Below are 18,240 nucleotides of genomic sequence, written 5' to 3'. Positions count from 1 at the left end.
CGGGCATGTGCAAGGCAGAGGCATTGGTCAACCAGAGGACTCACCGTTGAGCCATAAAGCAGGGAATACACCCTTGCAATACTATTTCCTGTTGCATGTCACACTTCAGTGCTCCCAGCCACAACTGGTATTTGTACAGTCAAGCTTCAGTCTACATGTGCCGCTTCTAAAGTGATTCAGATTGCTGTGAAGAAGACCACTCTTTTTTAATGATTCTAATTAAAATGGTAATATATATATACTTTTTATTGTCTTTTGATTATAGCTTAAAAACACAGTGAGTGCACATCCCAAAACACATCCTGGTTAAAATCACATTTCAGCTAGGCTAAATATGAAGGTGGTGCCCACATTAAATCTATGAAAGAAACAAAAACACTCTCCAATCCGAGCAGGATAATACGAATGCTTGCTTATTAACACAGGGCAGTACAGCAATTGAAGTAGAGTTAAAAAGTCCCTTGATGACCAATAAATAAATGAATAATGCATAGCCTGCACTGTGGATATGTCTCTGTCATTGAGACCTGGAATTTGGTTTGCTAAATGGTAAAACCAATTCATATGACAGCAATAAGCCAGGTCATAATTGGCAATAACAGTTAATATGATCAAGCAGTGCTTTCAGGTACATTTGAATAGTTTTTTCACACTGATTACAAACCTCCTGGGAAGAAACAGCAGAACTGGACTGAAGGACTACGTTGTGTTTGTGTTATATCATCTCTTATGGCATATCATGGAGGCCTATCTGTCTGTTCTCTATGGACAAAGTAGCTATTTGATGCTATTACAGCTTGTTTCAACAGGAGAGAACAAAACAACTGACCACTTTGCAATAGTTCTTTCATACAGACAGACAAGCTCACTGTAAATGTGAATCTGTTTCTGGGGGGCATTCAGCAATACATTCAGTAATACTGTATTTACCATATTCTTTTTTCAATATTTGGCTCCCCCATATGGACAGACATTGCATGTTACATTCAGTTGTGATCTGACTGAATAATTATTTTCCAGTTTTTTCTCCTGAGTAAGCACCTATGGGTATGACATAGCAACATGAATATTAATAGTAGTTAAAATGGGATGGGGGTGGGGGTGGGGGGGGTTTGAAAAAATGCCTATTCACATAAAGTATAACTGCAATACAATAAATTGGGAGATCACTACCATAAAACAAAAACACCTTAAGACAAAAATGATTCATGATCTTTTTTATTACTTGATATTATCATAATTTACTTGCTCAACAAATGGCCATATTCATTGCACTTACATATCATAGACAGGTTTATGCAGGAACAAGGGTACAAGCCATATAGGATTTGGACTAGCATTGCTCAGTTCTAGTCCAGCTAGTTTTACTGTAGTAAGGTAGCAAGATGTACAGTAACAATTGTAATGGTTTGAGTTTTCAATCGATTATATAGATTCTAATGAGCAATCTGTCATTTTATATTATGACATTTAAAGCCTCTGTGTCTCATCAAAATGACAAAATCTAATCTTTTCCAAATAAGATTAATCACTCAATGTTTAAACGATCTGCCACACAGAGGAAATAAAGCTTGCATCTGATTCGGTTCATGCGAGGAAAAAGCTGGGGCTTGAACTGAGATCATTGCTTTGGTATTCACAGAGTACTGCCTTCAAATCAGCCAGAGCGAGGCTGGGACCACACTGTGTGTCATACTTCAAACAATGAAGCATCTGGACAGCAGATATAGCAGATCTGCGACCACCGAACGCCCACAGATTCACACCATCTGAGCTGTACGCTGATTAGTTTGCACACTGCTCACATTTTGCTTGTTAGCCTAGGGCTGTTTAGCTGCATGTGCTCTGGATCAAAGTATTGCAGTGTTGGAGTCTGATGTGACTGCATGATCAAAAACAGAGGCTGAGTGGTGTTGGCTGTGAGGGCCAATATAACAAATGTATTGTATGCTTTCTCCCACTGTTTGGTAGATCTATACAAAGGATGCTATTAAAGTTTCCTTCCACATATTATCCCTGAGTACAATCTCCCATTAAACTGGTGAGGTTTGGGTACTATTATTACAATTTTGTACCCATCCATTGCAATATTTGATGGTACTGGATTATATTAATCTCTTCTTTTATTTTTATCAAGAATGCTTTGTCAATAAATTGCAAGCACCAGAGGGAAATGGCACTTATCTGGAGTAGTAGTACTGCAGAAAATTGCCAAAAGGACCATATTTTAGTAGAATTATTCAACCCTGACATTTTATAATTAGAAGCACAAAACGGGAGACGGGAAGGAGCATTTGAATGACAGTGTCCAAAAGTGTTGGAGGCTGTTAGTATTGGAGTTAATGAGGCGCATAAGATGTGATCACTGGGGACAGCTGTATGCTAGCAGTTCTCTGTGTGCATGACTGGGGCTTTCTGGCCCATGTCATGTTTGCCATCACTGAAGAATGCCTTTAAAGCTGCCCAAATGCTTTTGCTAATCTGTACACAAATTAACAAGCTCCAGCAATTGGCTGTTAATGAATGGTGGAATGTCACTATCATGAACATTGCCCGAATTATGCACGCACGAACACATGCGCGCGCACACAGAAATAATCATGTTGATTTGGATTCTTTCTGAGTTTATGTTTATTTTATTTTAGTAATGTGGGGAAAAAAAAGTATATTCGCTTCACATACAAAATGCCCCGCTTAAAATGATCTAAATTAATATAAGTTCAGCTTTCAAAACATTAATACATTGACGGGATATGAGTCTATTAAAGTCGAATAAAGTTTAGTAGAAGCAAACAGAAAGTTGTGTTCTTTGTCAAAATGTGATGTCATCACGCACGACGGGTTTTGTTGACTTCCTGGTTGCTACATTTCTATCAGTAGCCTGTGAGTTAAGAAGATACTTTGCTTTTGAGGTTGAGTATAAGTTATCTCTTTCAATAGCGATATTCCAAAATCATGACTAATTTAAATGATAGTACCGCTATCTCTTAATCCAACCTGAAATTCCAAATGTCCATAACCTGTCAATCAAAGTATTGATTAGTTGAACCGGATTAGTTAGCGACTTTAGCCTGTTAAGGAGAATTACAACAGCCATGATGGCGACGGGCTACAACACAAAGGACGAAGACGGTCACCCTGCTGGGACCTCGAGTCCAGTTGGAGCGGGTAATGACAGAAGCAGGAAGCCTGACAATACTGCCTTCAAGCAGCAACGATTACCAGCGTGGCAGCCCATACTCACGGCGGGCACTGTGTTTCCAGCTTTTTTCGCTATTGGTGTATTCTTCATTCCCATCGGAATCGGCCTCTACGTGACATCAAACAACATAAAAGAGTTCGAGGTACCTTTGCTAATTTAGCAAGTTGAATAATACTAATCTAACGTTAGTTCTTGATGCATGTGTTTCCTACTGTTTATTAACTTTAGGTGTTTGATACTACTTTTAGCTGTCTACATTTAGTTATTTTATCTTGCTACAAGTTAGACGCATCACCTGTTGCCAGTTTGTTAGCTTCGCTAGCCAGACCTGTCGCCTACGCGCTACTCACTAGCCTAGCGGCACTGAACGGAAGTTCTGTCATTCATTTGTTAGCGATCTAATTTATTGCCATCCATTCCTCTGTTAGCGTTTGCTAGTTTAAGTGACCAAAACAATAGCCTATACTATAGAGTATAATTTCGAAAAATATGTTTCTCCTATCGTGAAGTTAACTGTCACAAACGTGTTTCGCAGTGCTTTTAATAGTAGTGCACAGCCAAAATTGCCTGATTGTGACCTAATGCCTGGTTAACCTAACTTGGCAAACTCCGGCTATTGTTGGTCAGTTGGCCTGCATTAGCCTACTGCTCATCTGCAGTGATAGCTAGCCTACTGCCAGCGTGGCCTTTTTAAGCCTTTTTCTAGACAAAGGCCAAAAATCGCACGCAAAGAAACTATCTCAGTCAAATTCCGCAATTAAAGCGTGCTGTTGTGTTTCTGAAATGAACATGACAGGCTGTGGATTCTTCCTGTACCCCAGTAGCTTGGTAGTGGTATGCTCCTTTAATTTAGCGAATATTGCCATGAAAACCCCATCAACATCACATTGTTCTCCGTTGCAGATTGATTACACCGGAGTTGACGCATCAAATCCATGCTTCAACTGTTCTCAGAGTTATAGCTGGAACAGTACAAAACCGTGTACGTGTTCTGTGTCCTTCGTACTTGATCAGGCTTTTGAGGTAAGCTGTGAAAGTAGAACAAACCGATTGAGGTGATTAAGTTAGAGTTAACTTAAGTTAACTATAGTTCTGGGAAGAAGTACTTACTGTTAATTTGTAGTAATTTCCCTAGGACAAACACTTTTTTGTCAAACGTTCCACATAATAACATGATGCAAGCTATCATAAATTACGAGTCATCTAACCATGTATTTATACTGAATAGAAATTAAGGATGTGGTCGTTGCTGTTCTCTCAATTAATTTGCTTCTCTAAGTACATTTGGCCGTGCTGCAAATATAGGTTTTACATCTGCACGTATTGACTAATCCTTCAAATGGTTGTTAATGATGTACATTTGCATTTGTAAGTTAATGGAATTGTTAGTGAATTAAATTGTCTTTCCAGGGCAGTGTTTTCATGTACTATGGGCTGTCCAACTTCTATCAGAATCACAGACGTTATGTTAAGTCCAGGGATGACAGGCAGTTGAACGGCGACACACGAGCGTTGACGGTAGGCTAAAGCCACAATGATGCCAATCTTACCTGAAATGAATTGCTGGAAGCTGGCTCTTAGCTGGTCTATTTTCAATACTGTGTTTCTTTGAATACCCTGAAGCAGCAGGTGTTCATCACCAAGAGGGAAAAAATGTAACTGCTTTGCATTTGTAACATGTTTAGTAATAAAAATTCCAGAACTCTAATTTAAGTTTGTTTTGAATTATATGTAATGACCAAACATACTCCATATGAGATATTTTATCCTGAGAGAACTAAGTGTTTTAAGATGGATTGTTAACTGTGTACTTCTTGTCTACAGGAACCCAGCAAGGATTGTGAGCCGTACCGTACTGATGTCAAGCCCATTGCCCCCTGTGGAGCTATTGCCAACAGCCTATTTAATGGTCAGCCATTTATTTATTTAGTTAGGACTTTACATGTCTTCAGCTAACCAACAGAAGCCATCAGTGCTATATATACAATGCAGAGGCTTGCTCTATATTACTGTATGTTTTCTGTCCTCTTACAGACTCTTTGGAGTTAGATTATGTCTCTCTCAATGGTACACCAATTTCAATTCCTCTGTTGAAGAAGGACATTGCCTGGTCGACCGACAAACACGTTAAGTTCAGGAATCCCGGGGGGAACAACTCCAATCTCATCGCTGCATTCAAAGGTACTGTTTAAGTAAACACAGAGGATAACTTTGCCATCACCTGGAATGAGCCTCATAACCTCCCTGCCCCTCATCTCCTGCCACTTAAAAAAGAATTGTCCTGTTCAATTTCCAGATACAACAAAGCCAATAAACTGGGCCAAGCCTGTGTTCGAGCTGGACACAGACCCGGACAACAACGGCTTCATCAACGAAGACTTCATTGTGTGGATGCGCACCGCGGCCCTGCCCACCTTCCGCAAGCTGTACCGCATCATCGAGAAGAAGACCGAGGCTCCGACCTTGCTCAAAGGCAGCTACACTCTGCGCGTGACCTACAGTATCCTTCTTTACACCCTTCCATTTCAAAACGCTTTGCAGCACTTGTACATGTCACCTATATCCTGCTTCCACAGACACAATCGGAGGGTTGAAGTTGAAGATACTTTCTCCTGGCGCATTTACCTACTGATTACACTAATCGCTTCCTGAGTTCAGCTAGCTTGTTCATTCTTCCCTGTCCGGATATTTTAAAGAGAGTTGGAGAAGTGCCTGAGAGCATCCAAGAGTTGGAATCCCTGTAAAGGTTCATTAGCACGCTAATGAAGTACAGCCTTGTCAGCTGGGAGTGAGGGATTTTTGTTTCAGTTTAGTACAGTTCAGGGGATATTCAAAGGGCTGCACTGCTTTATTAGCCTATGACAAAATGCTGTTTGTTCCCAAGTTTAGAATTCTGTATTCTCAGATAAATGTTGCAAATTATTAATTTTGCCAGTAACTCTAAATCACCTTGCTCAAGGAGCAAGTACAGCAGAATAGTCATCTTTGGGAAGATGGACGGAGAGACTGTGTGAAAGGTTAGGCTGTAGCTGTGGGGGAAAGTAACATAATATTGTATCAAGTTGGACGTCCTGTCCCACCCTGTCAATGCTATCTTTGAAATGAGCTTCTCTATGAAGGGATAAGGCAAGCACAGCGCGTGCATAACCCAGAGGTTTATGTAACAGTGACTGTGTCATTTGAGTTTTTTGTGATACAGCTCCAAGTTTAGAGCCTGTGGTCTTTCTCCTTCACGGTGTAACCTCAGACTACCCCGTGCTTACTTTCGACGGACGCAAGCGCGTGATCCTCAGCACCATCTCCTGGATGGGAGGCAAGAACCCCTTCCTGGGCATCGCCTACATCACCGTTGGCTCGATCTGCTTCTTCCTGGGCATAGTCCTCTTAGTCATCCGCCACAAGTATGGAGTCCGCAGCAGCAGTGCCGACATCCCCAGCTGAGCGGCCTGCTGCTGCAGGTGCCTGATGCCTGAAGCCCGGAATGAACCACAAATTGAATGTAGAAGAAACGTCTTTCCTGTATACGCTTAAAGCCACGGTTGCCAAACCTCTGCTCGTTGCCCCCCTGCCGGATCCAGGTATTTAGTGCGTTCCATCTCAAGCACACCTGATAGAACTAATCAAGCCCTTGCTTGGTTGCATCAGGTGTGCCTGAGATGGAACGCATCAAATGCCTGTATCTGGGTGGGGGTACCTGAGGAGTGGTTTGGGAACCACTGGTCTAAAATGTAAACCCGTTGAGTCGTGAGATGGAGTTTCGTAGAGAATTCTGCCATGCAGTTTTAAGAAGAGGCTGTGGTGCGAAACATCTGATCCTCCCAGGCCTTCATAAAAAAACTTTTTTTTTTTCCATCAGAATCACTAAATTTGATTGAATTAAGGTTAATAAACATTTTTTGTTTTTTTAGTAATCCATGAAATCTCATTAAATGAATAACAGTGTTTAGAAAGGTAAAGATATTTGGTGCTATATGCTGAATTGTGAGTGATTTGCTACTGAACGGGGGGGAGGGGGGGGGGGCAGCAGCAGCTCAATTGATGTTGATATTTCAAATCCCTGTGGAAAGATTCAAACTGTTAGGTATGTTTCCTGCTACCCTGCTCAAGCAGACTTGGAGGAAAATAACATTCAAGCCATATGACTACATACATTCAGTTCTATGCCGCAGTGTCACATCTTCAAGCTTATGCAAATGAAAAGCCAATTAAACTATTTTTACAGGTTATATTAGTGTTTGATTTTGATGCAATTGGGTATGTTTTGCAATACTTTGAAATCAGTCTTTTACAAATGTTAAAATATTTAGTTTGAAAATTTACTGCTGTGAAGAAAGTATTTTAGAATAAATATCCAGTGGTGGTATTATATTCACAATATTGATTACCAAATATTTTGCACTTTTCCTTTACTATGGATTTGTTACACAAGGTCGTCCTTTAGTCTGGTCTCCTTTTTGGTTTTATATATTTTGTACTGTAAATTTTACACCAGTGTACTTTTTATTGCTAGAAAAATAAAACAGTATATTAACTTGTGAGTCTGTCATATAGATAGTGTTCTTTTATGTAATGGGAAAGGCGATTATTGCCTTTGGTATTCTCAAAGGTAACATTGACTTAAATTGAAACTCTTCAACTGGTTGCAATGCAAGTTTATGAGCTATTAACTGGTAAGAAGTGTAGTAGTCCAGGTTGATAGAAACATGCAACACTGCCACTACGCCTACTACTGCTTGGACTCTTAGGCGGTTTTACCATTGGTCATAGGTAGACAATTGCTTGGGGCCTCGTCCGCGAAAGGGGCCTTGTGAATTTGTTTCCTTTTTTAAAAATTTATAAAACATTTTTTCCTTTCTTGTCACTCCAAACGAATGATAATATGTGATAGATAAAAATAAATCTATCTACATGTAAATGTGGGCCTATCCAATTAAATATCTATATTTGCCAATATTTATTATCACCCACATTTCACATTGAATGGACTATTCCACCTTGACCTCCCTTTCTTCATACGCCTGTACAGTAGATGGCGAAATGGCGCATGTAGTGCATTATTTAACAGGAAAAGACTCCACCGAGACACTAGTGAATAAAAATAACCGGCGGAAGTACGTAGTTTTCTCGTTTTCTTTGCCCTTGCAGCGTTTAGTTGCGAAGAATCCACTCAAGATGTACAGGCAATTTCTGGTACCTACAGACTCGTCCAGTCTTTCTGTCTTTACTTTACATTCATTAGTGAATATTTCTTTCTATATGTATCCTACTTTTTCAGATGACCTATCGTTATTGAGCTAAATTGACTAGCTAGCTTATCAGTTAATGTTATCGCAGGATGTTTCAGCAGTTAGCCAACGAAAGTTAGCATGAATAGCGGTCAAAGGTTCACTCTTTTATCGGAAAATTTTGACTAAGCTAATCGAACTGTTTAGTTTTAAGAGTAGATCATTTATGGAAGCTATGCTCATTTGACATTTAACGCGAGGGTCAAGTGTTAGAATGGATGGCAATCTGTCTGAACTGTTAACTAGATTGGTCACATTGGTATCTGGATAGAAAAAACTGGTGGTAATTCATGCATAATTGTGAGTTGGCAAGCTACCTAACCATGTCTGTTTTCTATTTATCTGAAAATTAAGCAGACCACTTTAGTTAGCTATTACGTTAAAGAGGGTAGTTAATGATGGTCGTAACTTTGAGCTTGGTGTCTTGACATCATTACTAAATTTTGCTGGCTGGATGTAGCCTAACTGGCTGTCGCTTACAATATTCAACAGTTCTTCGTGGAGGGCACATTTTTTTTAGCTAGCTAATACTGTCAAAGCGACGAAAAGCATTTTTAAGGGCGGTTTTGAAATAAATATACATCTAGTCTTTGAAAAGTCTTTGAATTCTCTTCTAAGTTTCAAGTTAAGTTGTAGCGCCAGTCAAGACTTATTTCAAGCAAAAGTCGATAAGTCTTCTATTTGAAAATTCACTGCCGCAGAATGGTCGGAAACTTACTACGCCACTGGTTCTCACGTGGCTTTACAGCTAAATTGTGTCCAGTCAAGTGCTTTCTTGGGACTTCCTGTTTTCATTGCGTCACCTCTCTGTCCCTCTGTGTCAACCGATAGGCCTTACAACATGCCTCCCGGCGAATGATCTGCAGTAGCGCCCGGAGGCAAGTAGAGAACAAGGTCCCTGAGAAACAGAAGTTGTTTCAGGTGAGATGAGTGCTTATGGGGGCAGTGTTGATTGGGTAGCAGTGTCTCTCTTACCTGAGGCAAAGCAGATAATGTTAATGATGTTACTAATGTGGAATGACTCCCCATCACATGACAGAGGTAGATTCAGTCATACTGATATTTGTCCAAATCTCTTTAACTGTTAAGGCAAGTCACTATTTACATTGAAAGTCAGCTTGCTTGTAATTAGAATGTAAATCGATAACTTGCAGGTCTCAAACCCTTTGATCGAAGTTGTCAATTTCTCTGTCTAACCTGAACAGGTCTTCTGCATTACTAGTCTGATACTGGGTTTCAAGTTGGAAATTTTTACCTGAGCTTTTGAAGAACAGAAGGCATTGATTCTGATACGGCTGTCACGCTCTCCAGCATCATTAATGCAATTGCAATTTAACTTTTTTTATATTCTGGAAAATTTTGTTTGTTAAAGATTGTGTTCATGCAATAGCAGTTAAAATTGATATGAATAAATTACATTTATGTGAATTTCTTATGTAAGAGTAATGCTAGCGGTTAATGGTTAAGTGTGCACTTCATTCTCAGGTTCCGGATTCATGAATACATAATATTTCTCCCCCAATAGGCTGAGAGATAAGTATATCTGTAATTTGCTTACATGGCTTAGTTTGGAGTAGGCTGATAATGACTAATGGCTATGCATGTGGTGTGATTAGGCACAAATGGCCAGTGCAGAATTGGAGCAATGAGGGCAACTGCTTTGCTAATTTTACCGTTTCAAACTCGTCTCCTGTTTTAAATCAGAGGTACCTTTTCCTGCATAGTACTATTCAAGGCTGTGCAATCTCCTTGAGGTTTTTGAATGACCTTTGTAGGCCATTTTTTTAATGAGGCTAATATGTTTTTATATCAAGGAGGCTAAGCGGGTGTATTGCACAATGAAGCTTTTTTATTTTATAGTTTTATATTTAACTGTCAGCTGGACATAATCATGCAAATAGCTTTTTACCAAATTGTTGGACAGTACATGAGGTGTATGGGGTGTGTGTATAACCTTTGGGTTATGTTCCATTGCTTTTTGAAAAATTAATTGGTGATTTGCTTATCTTTTCTTTGCTAATTGCTCTAGTTATTTGCTGTGTGGTAAGAAATGTGTGCTACAGTAATGATATAGAGCTATACTGGAATGGCTACAGCAATACCATGGTGAATAATGTTCAGTCTTGCACATGTGGAGCTTATATATAGGTCCACTTTTCTTTTTATTTCACGATGGTTATATCTAGGAAACGATGTACACACATACTCCTGCATAACCACATGCAAAACAAACCTTCATGAACTGCTTGACGTGAAGCCACTATGTAATCCAAGCCACCACTAAGTATGACGTCCTTTTAAGCCAAGCAGCCAATAAGCTGTTCTTCGAGATCTCACTGTAATGTTTTTTTTTGTTCTTGTATGTATAGGAGGACAACGGGATGCCAATTCACTTGAAAGGTGGTACAAGAGATGCACTCTTGTACAGATTTACAATGGTCCTAACTGTTTTGGGTAAGAAAGTTTTATTGCATGTTTGACTCTACACACTGTTCCACAATGTCCCACTGTTGAATTCAGTTCAGGTTAGTTTACTGGTCAGTTTATCAATGTTAAAAAATGGCACCACAGACAATGTAATATCTCTCAATGTAAATGCTAAATAAGTACATATTAGTGCTCTATGTGCATCCTCAAGCTGTATAAGGTATGTTCCACATAATTATTATTTAGGTGCATGCAGTCTTAGAATCCTCTTTATTGATTTGACATTAATTTCAGTTTTTCTTTTATTTCAGGAGCCGGATACGTTGTGTATGAATTGTGCGATGTAGCATTTCCCAAAAAGAAAAACTGAACCCTATCCTGCTTTTATTCATGTCAAATTGCCCGTTTTAGTTGTAAAGTATATATGTAAATTTTCAGGGAGTTAATTCATCTTGCTATAATGACAAGTGGTTGATGTGAATGGGATCAATGTTTATTCACTGTACTATAATATTACTGTGTACCTGTGGATAATAAAAACATATGTATATGCATCATCATTTTTTATGCTGTATCTGTGAAATACAAAAAATAAACCATGGATTGTAAGGTGTTGCAGATCAGACATAACATGTATGTAGACTCACATGCCAAACTAACATCCCTTGGATCTTACGCTATTGTAGTTGGCTTACCCAGGTATTTTGAGACAATTTAGAAAGTAAACTGTCAAATGTGTCATTTTTTTTTTGAGCATGTGGACTTGAAGCTAACTTTTTTACGGATTAAGAAAAGTTTCCAAATGGCAGACCAGTAGCCTATGCAGTTAGTTGTGCTGCAATATTTTTCATGGTCTATGAAAGTCAAATGAGCTTTCTCATTGTATTTTGAACCACTGTGTTGAATATTACTTCCACCTTCGCTTCTGAACTTATGGAACGATTTTTTAATTATTCTAAACAATTAATCGTTTTCCTTTAACAAATTTAACACAGATACTGACAGCTGTATGTTCTTAATGATTTAGTTGTACTGTTCATGTACACTTGCATAGCCAGTAATTTGCTTTTCCAAGTTGGCACATTCCCTTTATTTTTGATTATTGCCTTATTCACAAAGAATAGAGCTTTATATGTCGAAAAATCTAAATGACTATGTACAATTTAAGATTAATTTGCTAGCATCTCATTCAACTCGTTAATCCTAGCCATATATCAGCTAATTATCTTTTTGAAATAAAAAAAAAACTGAACAAATATGAGAAAGTGTTGGTGGTTACACTACACGTGTGGAATGCACATTTTGACTGAAATGTGCAGGAAGACCAAGCTCCAGTCGAGCGTACTTCACCTATTTAGTCACTAGGGGGCCAAGTTCACTAGGAAATGAATAGTCCTTTTGAAGCCTGAAATATGTCGTAACATTGTTAAACCACACAGACATTGCCGTCTGGCGAATTGATTCAGTTGTGCGATAATGCACATCTGTTTTTATTTTATTTTTTCTCCAAGTGTAATAACTAGCCTACGTATAAATTGTGTAAGTGCGTCGACATAAATGGAAAATATTTTGCCATAAGCCTACAAAGTATGTACATAAAATATTGTGAATCGTCGAGTTTATTGTCAGTTAAGTCATACTTTTTTTTTCAAAATATAGCCTATTGAACTGCAAAACTAACCTTTCTGTCGCATTCAACACTAGACTTTGCAGATGACTGACGGTTTAATGAATTTAAGCCTAGAATATATAAATGTATCAAAATAAAAACAATATATAGCATATATATAGGCTATATATATATATATATATATATATGAGCAGTGCTGTTATACGAATTGTACAAGCAAATATGTAGCATACACAACAATACGATATTAATAGGCATCGCCTAAAAAGTGCGTCATGGGTTGGCCATTTCAAGTTTCATTGTGCTCCTGAAAGACATAGCATTTGAGTATTTCAGATTTTTCCATTGTTTCATGGTTTAAAAAAAAAAAAAGAAAAATCCGGTTGCCAGCGAAACACATCTCATGGTTTCCAAATACAGATGCTATCTCTTCAGTATGCGCGGAAGACCTGTGGCTTAAACACTCAGATGGCCATCACGCCAAAGGAATGCAGACAACTATGCAGAAGTTCCAAAAAGTATATCCCCACTTTTTTTTTTTTTTTTTTTAAGATGTTGGATAGGCTATATCAAATTGTGGCAGGATTCCACGCTTACTGAATGGCGTAAGAGCTTACGATAGTAAAACGAGAGTTGGGAACTGCCCCCTATTAAGTAGCAGATTGTGGAGAGATTTTTCCCACTTGGAAAGAGGATTCCTTTCTGGGACGTCTGCAGTCGGAACTCTAAGTTAATCGTCTGCACGGACAAACCTGCCACCTCTTCTGAAGCTCGCCCGCCAGATTTCCAGGGCCTCTCTGAAGAAGCTTTGGTTTTCTTTCTTTTTAAAGATCAATTAAACAAAAAAACTTCCACAGGTTAGCATCCCATTTCATTTCAATGGCTATATTTTATCTCTAAGTATTTGTTTGAGCGATACCGTTAGTACGAGCGCTTTAATCAGAATCATATCCTCATGCATTCTGAGGGCGTATATTATATTATCTTTGAGCGTAAATATAATGCCGAACAGCTGCATTGTTTTTGGAGTATGCGTTCACATTTTTATTCAATTTAAGTTAATGATCTGGGAATTCATCTGCGTATTCTAAGCTAATAGCGCATAATTTAAACGTGTATGGCCCCTCTCAACAATATAAAAATGGAGTAAAAAACTTTTGGCAATTTAAACTTGAACTATTTCACGAAAAATTGGGCTATCTGTGAGATGATGCTCATGATTGCTTGATGTCCATGAACGTTTTATTAATTTAACTACGCCTCTTGGAAGTTATTGCATTTTTTGCATTTCTCTTGACATTGTGCAATTTTAATACACTCTTTAAATAAAAACGTTATTTAGACTATTTATCCGTTTCAATATTTGGCTGACACTCTTAGAGCTTATAAGAGTTGAGCGTGCCATTGCTGAGTTTTCCCTTCTGTGTTGGAGCTTCTTGGACAGAATATACCACCGAGTGATAAATTTTATTTTATTTTTTGAAAATTATTTGTTTTATACTTGACTTATTGAAATATATGGACAGTTTTTGTATGGACTTGCTGATACCGACGAAGTAAATTAGTTTGTATTAACTTTTCTAATTGCATATGTATTTAATTTATTCTAATTTAAATATATCTTGGCTCAAGCTTCTGCATTGACTGTGGACTATTGCGCGTTTGCACAGCTGCAAAGTTTATTTTTGTTTTTCTTTTTGTACAGCGGTCTTTGTTTAAATAATTTCCTAATCTTATTTTAGAAACATCATTGCTATAGCCCACTTACTTTCGCTTGTCAGTATAATAGCTAGTGTAGGCTACTGCATTGGCATTAGACAGAGACCTTAATTAAAATATTTAGCTTATACAACTGTAGGAGGCGTGCTGCAACCATAGAACCATCGATGGGATTTTTGTTCCATATCTTCTGAGGTGCACTTGATGTGGGCTGTATGTATGGGCTACTTAAAACTAGATTATGGAACTAGATAACGTGGCTTGAACTGGTTCTCCTTTAAAATGGCTCGTTTATCCTTTGAGTACCTTTACTGTACCTTGACAGATTCGGAAAAGTGCATTGTTTCCCTCATGAAGACGTTCTTTCCACTGGACTATGTTAACCGTTAATTTATTCGTAGAGTGGATAATCGTGTGTCCTCTCCATAGATTCATTCATGTGCTGCTGAGCCAGAACGACTAAAAATGAAGATAAGGCTGTCTTTGGCAGCGGTTGCCCTCCTGATAGTGCTAGTAACCTGGGTCGATGCTCAAGCAGGTAACGTACATCGCCCTACCTTCAACTTTCTTTCCAATGTGATTAATTCAACATGTCCGAACGGGTTGACTTCTAGTTGACATTATTGGCTACGGATCAGAACGCTCGCTCCCCCCCTCCTCTCTCTCTCTCTCTCTCTCTCTCTCTCTCTCTCTCTCTCTCTCTCTCTCTCTCTCTCTCTCTCTCTCTCTCTCTCTCTCTCTCTCTCTCGTGTCGTGGTGTGAGGTGTCGGCTACCTCAGTCCATGATCTGGTCCGTGATCTTGTTATTTGAAATATCTGTTTAAAACTAGATTTGCGCAGTTCTGATGATAAACTACTGTTCTACTGTCATTTTCGTTGCCACATTAAGGCTTTTGATAGGCAGATCTAAGTAACTTTGAACAGGTTCTCCAGCATTGAGCTCTATCATCTGCTTACTGTATGCCAGACCCATTACGGATGCTGTTTCGGGTTAATATAAAACATTTTTTAACGGGTAGTAAAAACAACAAGTATACCGGCTTCCGTGTTATGTATGGAGCTGTCAGCGCTGATCGCGAGGAAGAGCCTACGAATTTAAGAACTGCGATTTATTGTGCCTACTCGAGTGTCCCAATCCATTCCAGGCGCAAAACATCTGTCTGTAGTGTCTTCGCTTTGACACCAAGGGGCGCCATTTGTAGATTAATTCATGGTTGTCCAAGGATCGTTATTTTCACGTGAAGGTATACACGGCACAGTAAAAACAGATTAAAGCAAATTTGACTCAAATTAAGGGACTCATCGATGAAACTATTCTGGATCCCTGCAGTCGCCAAACGTAGAGTAGGCCTACAGTCTATCTTCTCATGCGTGAATAATGCTGTACTATAGTAATTCAAACGTGGATACCACATCCAGGTGATGAAGTCAGATTTATTTACTATTGAAGTTAAAAATGAACGCTACTAATAGTTTGATTGATTGTAGTTTCTATTTATGGCAGTCAGAATTTACCATTAGTGAACAGTCATTCAATACTATCACTATTTAGTATTTGAACAATATTATTATTTGGACATGGTTCAAATACTTATTATTTATAATAAGCTGATAGCAGCACTGATACTTTCTACCCTCAAAATGTTTAAAATGTATTCTTAAAAAGTTAAATTATGTCGTTGAGTTTGACAAGTATGTATTTTTAAAGGATGTATAATGACACAGCCTGAAGGTTAAGCAAAGTTTTATATAATCACACTACTTTTGAAATAGTGGCAGGAAAATGATGACATCATGTATATAATATTTCCCTCATTCATTGTTCATTTAAAGTTCATTAAAGCTGAGCGAAGTGGTTTTTTTTCACTTCACCAAGTCTTGCGTCATTTACCTCTGTTGCCATGTTTATGCTTTTATGTTTTAATGAGATGACCAAAAAACAGACATTCATCTGAGCTAAAAAAAAAAAATAATAATAATGTTATGAAATCGGGAAACAGAAGGAAAATATTCACCTCCTCTAAAATATTTTTTGGACCTTTTACTTAGCTACTTGCTCTTCATCAGTAAATAAAATCAAATCTTATGGATGCTTGTGCTGAAAAAACGTGTTTGTGTGAAACTGTTTGCGTGAGAGTGTGTTTGGGAACATGTGGTGTGTGAGAGTTTTGTATGCGTGCATGCATGCGTGTGTGTGGGTGTGTGTGTGTGTGTGTGGGTGTGCGTAACTTGGCATTGAGTTGTGAAGGATACTCCCCACATTGAATGTGCGGGAGGAGATGGGATTGGTCGTTTTGGAGACAGGAAAGGAGCAAGCCACGCCCATTGAGTTGATCTGCCAGGTTGGTGATCCACCTTTTCGATGTCCGTGTGCCGATCCAGCTTCAACTTCGGCCATTTGTTGTGTGCCTGTGCATTCAATTTGTTCTTAGCTGTTGAGCTTCTCAACAGTATTTTAGAATGATATTCTTGCTTCCAAGACTACCTTCTGAGGTGCTTGCATGCCTCTTGTATAGATAAATCCCACTTTTAACATCAGTCTCTGCATGCCTCTTGTAACCAAATTCTCCTTTTAATGAACTCTTGCCCCTTAACAGTAAATAAGTAAATATACTATATATGTAAATATGTAGTTGTAAGGATAATTTACTAACATCAATAATTAATTGTAATTTAACTTCCTTTAAGAATGTAACATTTAAATTAACCTATTTTTATGAGCTATCTCTGTTCTATACTTATATTACTTTATGCAATATAACAAGAGACTACTAAATTAGTGATTTGGTTATCGAAGTTCCCTTCCTATAGAATTTTCTTGCCATTATTAACATTTCTTGTGAACATGACTTTGAAAAAGCAGCACATCTTGCATGCACAAGGACTCCTATAGAAGAATATCATTTTAAAATATCATATTGGTTTGTGTGTGTGGTCCTCCTTGTACATGGAGATATTTGTCAAGTGCTTCAAGTTGTTCCAAACAACTTTTCATGTACACTTGCATGATGATATGAAGACCAGTTTCAATGTGAACAGCTGCCCCTGCTGCTGTAGTTTTTATTTTGGTTTATACATTTCTTTGTGTGTTTTCTTTTTAGCATACAATCTTGTTGTATTTCAGCTGTCTTCTTTGTATTTGATTGTGTTTTTTTATTCGTTTTTTAATTATTTTACCGCATATCCCTTTGAGGGAAAAGAAAGTACACAAGTGTCAGCTTTGACAAACTGTGTAATCTTTCAAGAGGTTTGCAATGGATGTGAGTCTTTGATATGTAACTGTCCAAAGAGACAATGATCCAAAAACGTGCGGATCTGATGTTACTCAGTTTCTCTTCAAAATGATCTGGCATCCTGTGAGTCCATTGTATAATCAATAACCCATGAATGGAAAGATGTTACATGTTCTGCTGTTTCAATTAGCCTCTGTTACATGGGAGCCACTCATGTTGGCTAGTTGGGCATGTGTTGTGTTTCCTGCACTCCTGAGAATTTTGTGTAGAATTGTTGTGTATTGTGTGTTTTGTGAACTTTTTGTGCTTGAGCTGTTGACTGTGGTCACATGGTCAGGCAGCTCAAACAGAGGTCATTTTGGGCTAAAATGATCTCCTGGAGCTGTTACTTCACAAATTGCGCTACGTTTGTTGCCACCCCAACAATGAACTTGTAAACTTCAGCCCAGCCCTGAAGTGTTTATCGTTGGGATATACAAATACATCTTATTGACTATGATATGATAAATTTATGATATGATTGATATATTATGATACATTTTTACTATTAAATATACATTTCTATGAATGCATAAAGGAATGATTACTAATACTGATTCAATTCTTGTTCACAGTTGAACCCCCCTCAGACTTGAAATTTAAAATTCTTAATGAGAGCACAGTACAAATGTCATGGAAGCCGCCATTGTCAAGGATACAGGGATACAGAATACAAGTGGTCTCTCACACAGGTAGGTGGTCTTT

General features: G+C 38.3%; 3 protein-coding genes across 6 annotated transcripts in view; all 3 read left to right on the top strand.

The window, feature by feature from the left end:
* The first annotated feature begins 2,835 nt into the window (after positions 1–2,835).
* Positions 2,836–7,740, top strand: LOC135257293 (cell cycle control protein 50A-like). Its single transcript, XM_064339879.1, has 7 exons — positions 2,836–3,344; positions 4,106–4,225; positions 4,613–4,720; positions 5,027–5,111; positions 5,237–5,383; positions 5,499–5,702; positions 6,450–7,740. Exons 1-7 carry the CDS (start codon positions 3,096–3,098, stop codon positions 6,641–6,643), a joined length of 1,107 nt encoding a protein of 368 aa, XP_064195949.1. The 5' UTR covers positions 2,836–3,095; the 3' UTR covers positions 6,644–7,740.
* Positions 7,741–8,247: 507 nt separating this feature from the next.
* LOC135257294 (cytochrome c oxidase subunit 7A2, mitochondrial-like) lies at positions 8,248–11,474 on the top strand. Its single transcript, XM_064339880.1, has 4 exons — positions 8,248–8,392; positions 9,319–9,408; positions 10,857–10,941; positions 11,226–11,474. The coding sequence occupies exons 1-4, from the start codon at positions 8,375–8,377 to the stop codon at positions 11,282–11,284; spliced, it is 252 nt and encodes an 83-aa protein (XP_064195950.1). The 5' UTR covers positions 8,248–8,374; the 3' UTR covers positions 11,285–11,474.
* A 1,672-nt stretch (positions 11,475–13,146) lies between these two features.
* The window catches only part of col12a1b (collagen, type XII, alpha 1b), a 75,650-nt gene continuing 70,556 nt past the window's right edge, over positions 13,147–18,240 (top strand). For all 4 annotated transcript variants that reach the window (XM_064339877.1, XM_064339876.1, XM_064339874.1 and 1 more), the window contains exons 1-3: positions 13,147–13,401; positions 14,693–14,801; positions 18,111–18,227. In XM_064339877.1, coding sequence (XP_064195947.1) covers positions 14,729–14,801; positions 18,111–18,227 — 190 coding nt within the window. In that variant the 5' untranslated portion in view covers positions 13,147–13,401; positions 14,693–14,728. The remainder of the gene's footprint in view (positions 13,402–14,692; positions 14,802–18,110; positions 18,228–18,240) is intronic.

The sequence above is a fragment of the Anguilla rostrata genome, chromosome 6 (assembly GCF_018555375.3).
Source record: "Anguilla rostrata isolate EN2019 chromosome 6, ASM1855537v3, whole genome shotgun sequence".
In the NCBI taxonomy this organism is placed as follows: Eukaryota; Metazoa; Chordata; class Actinopteri; order Anguilliformes; family Anguillidae; genus Anguilla; species Anguilla rostrata.
This window is presented reverse-complemented; position numbering and strand designations above follow the sequence as displayed.

Coding starts and splice junctions, on each gene's coding strand:
- LOC135257294 (XM_064339880.1), top strand. Junction 9,409..10,856: donor AGAAACAGAAGTTGTTTCAG/GTGAGATGAGTG, acceptor TTGTATGTATAG/GAGGACAACGGGATGCCAAT. Junction 10,942..11,225: donor AATGGTCCTAACTGTTTTGG/GTAAGAAAGTTT, acceptor CTTTTATTTCAG/GAGCCGGATACGTTGTGTAT.
- LOC135257293 (XM_064339879.1), top strand. CDS start 3,096: ATGATGGCGACGGGCTACAACACAAAGGACGAAGACGGTCACCCTGCT. Junction 3,345..4,105: donor ACAACATAAAAGAGTTCGAG/GTACCTTTGCTA, acceptor TCTCCGTTGCAG/ATTGATTACACCGGAGTTGA. Junction 4,721..5,026: donor GCGACACACGAGCGTTGACG/GTAGGCTAAAGC, acceptor TCTTGTCTACAG/GAACCCAGCAAGGATTGTGA.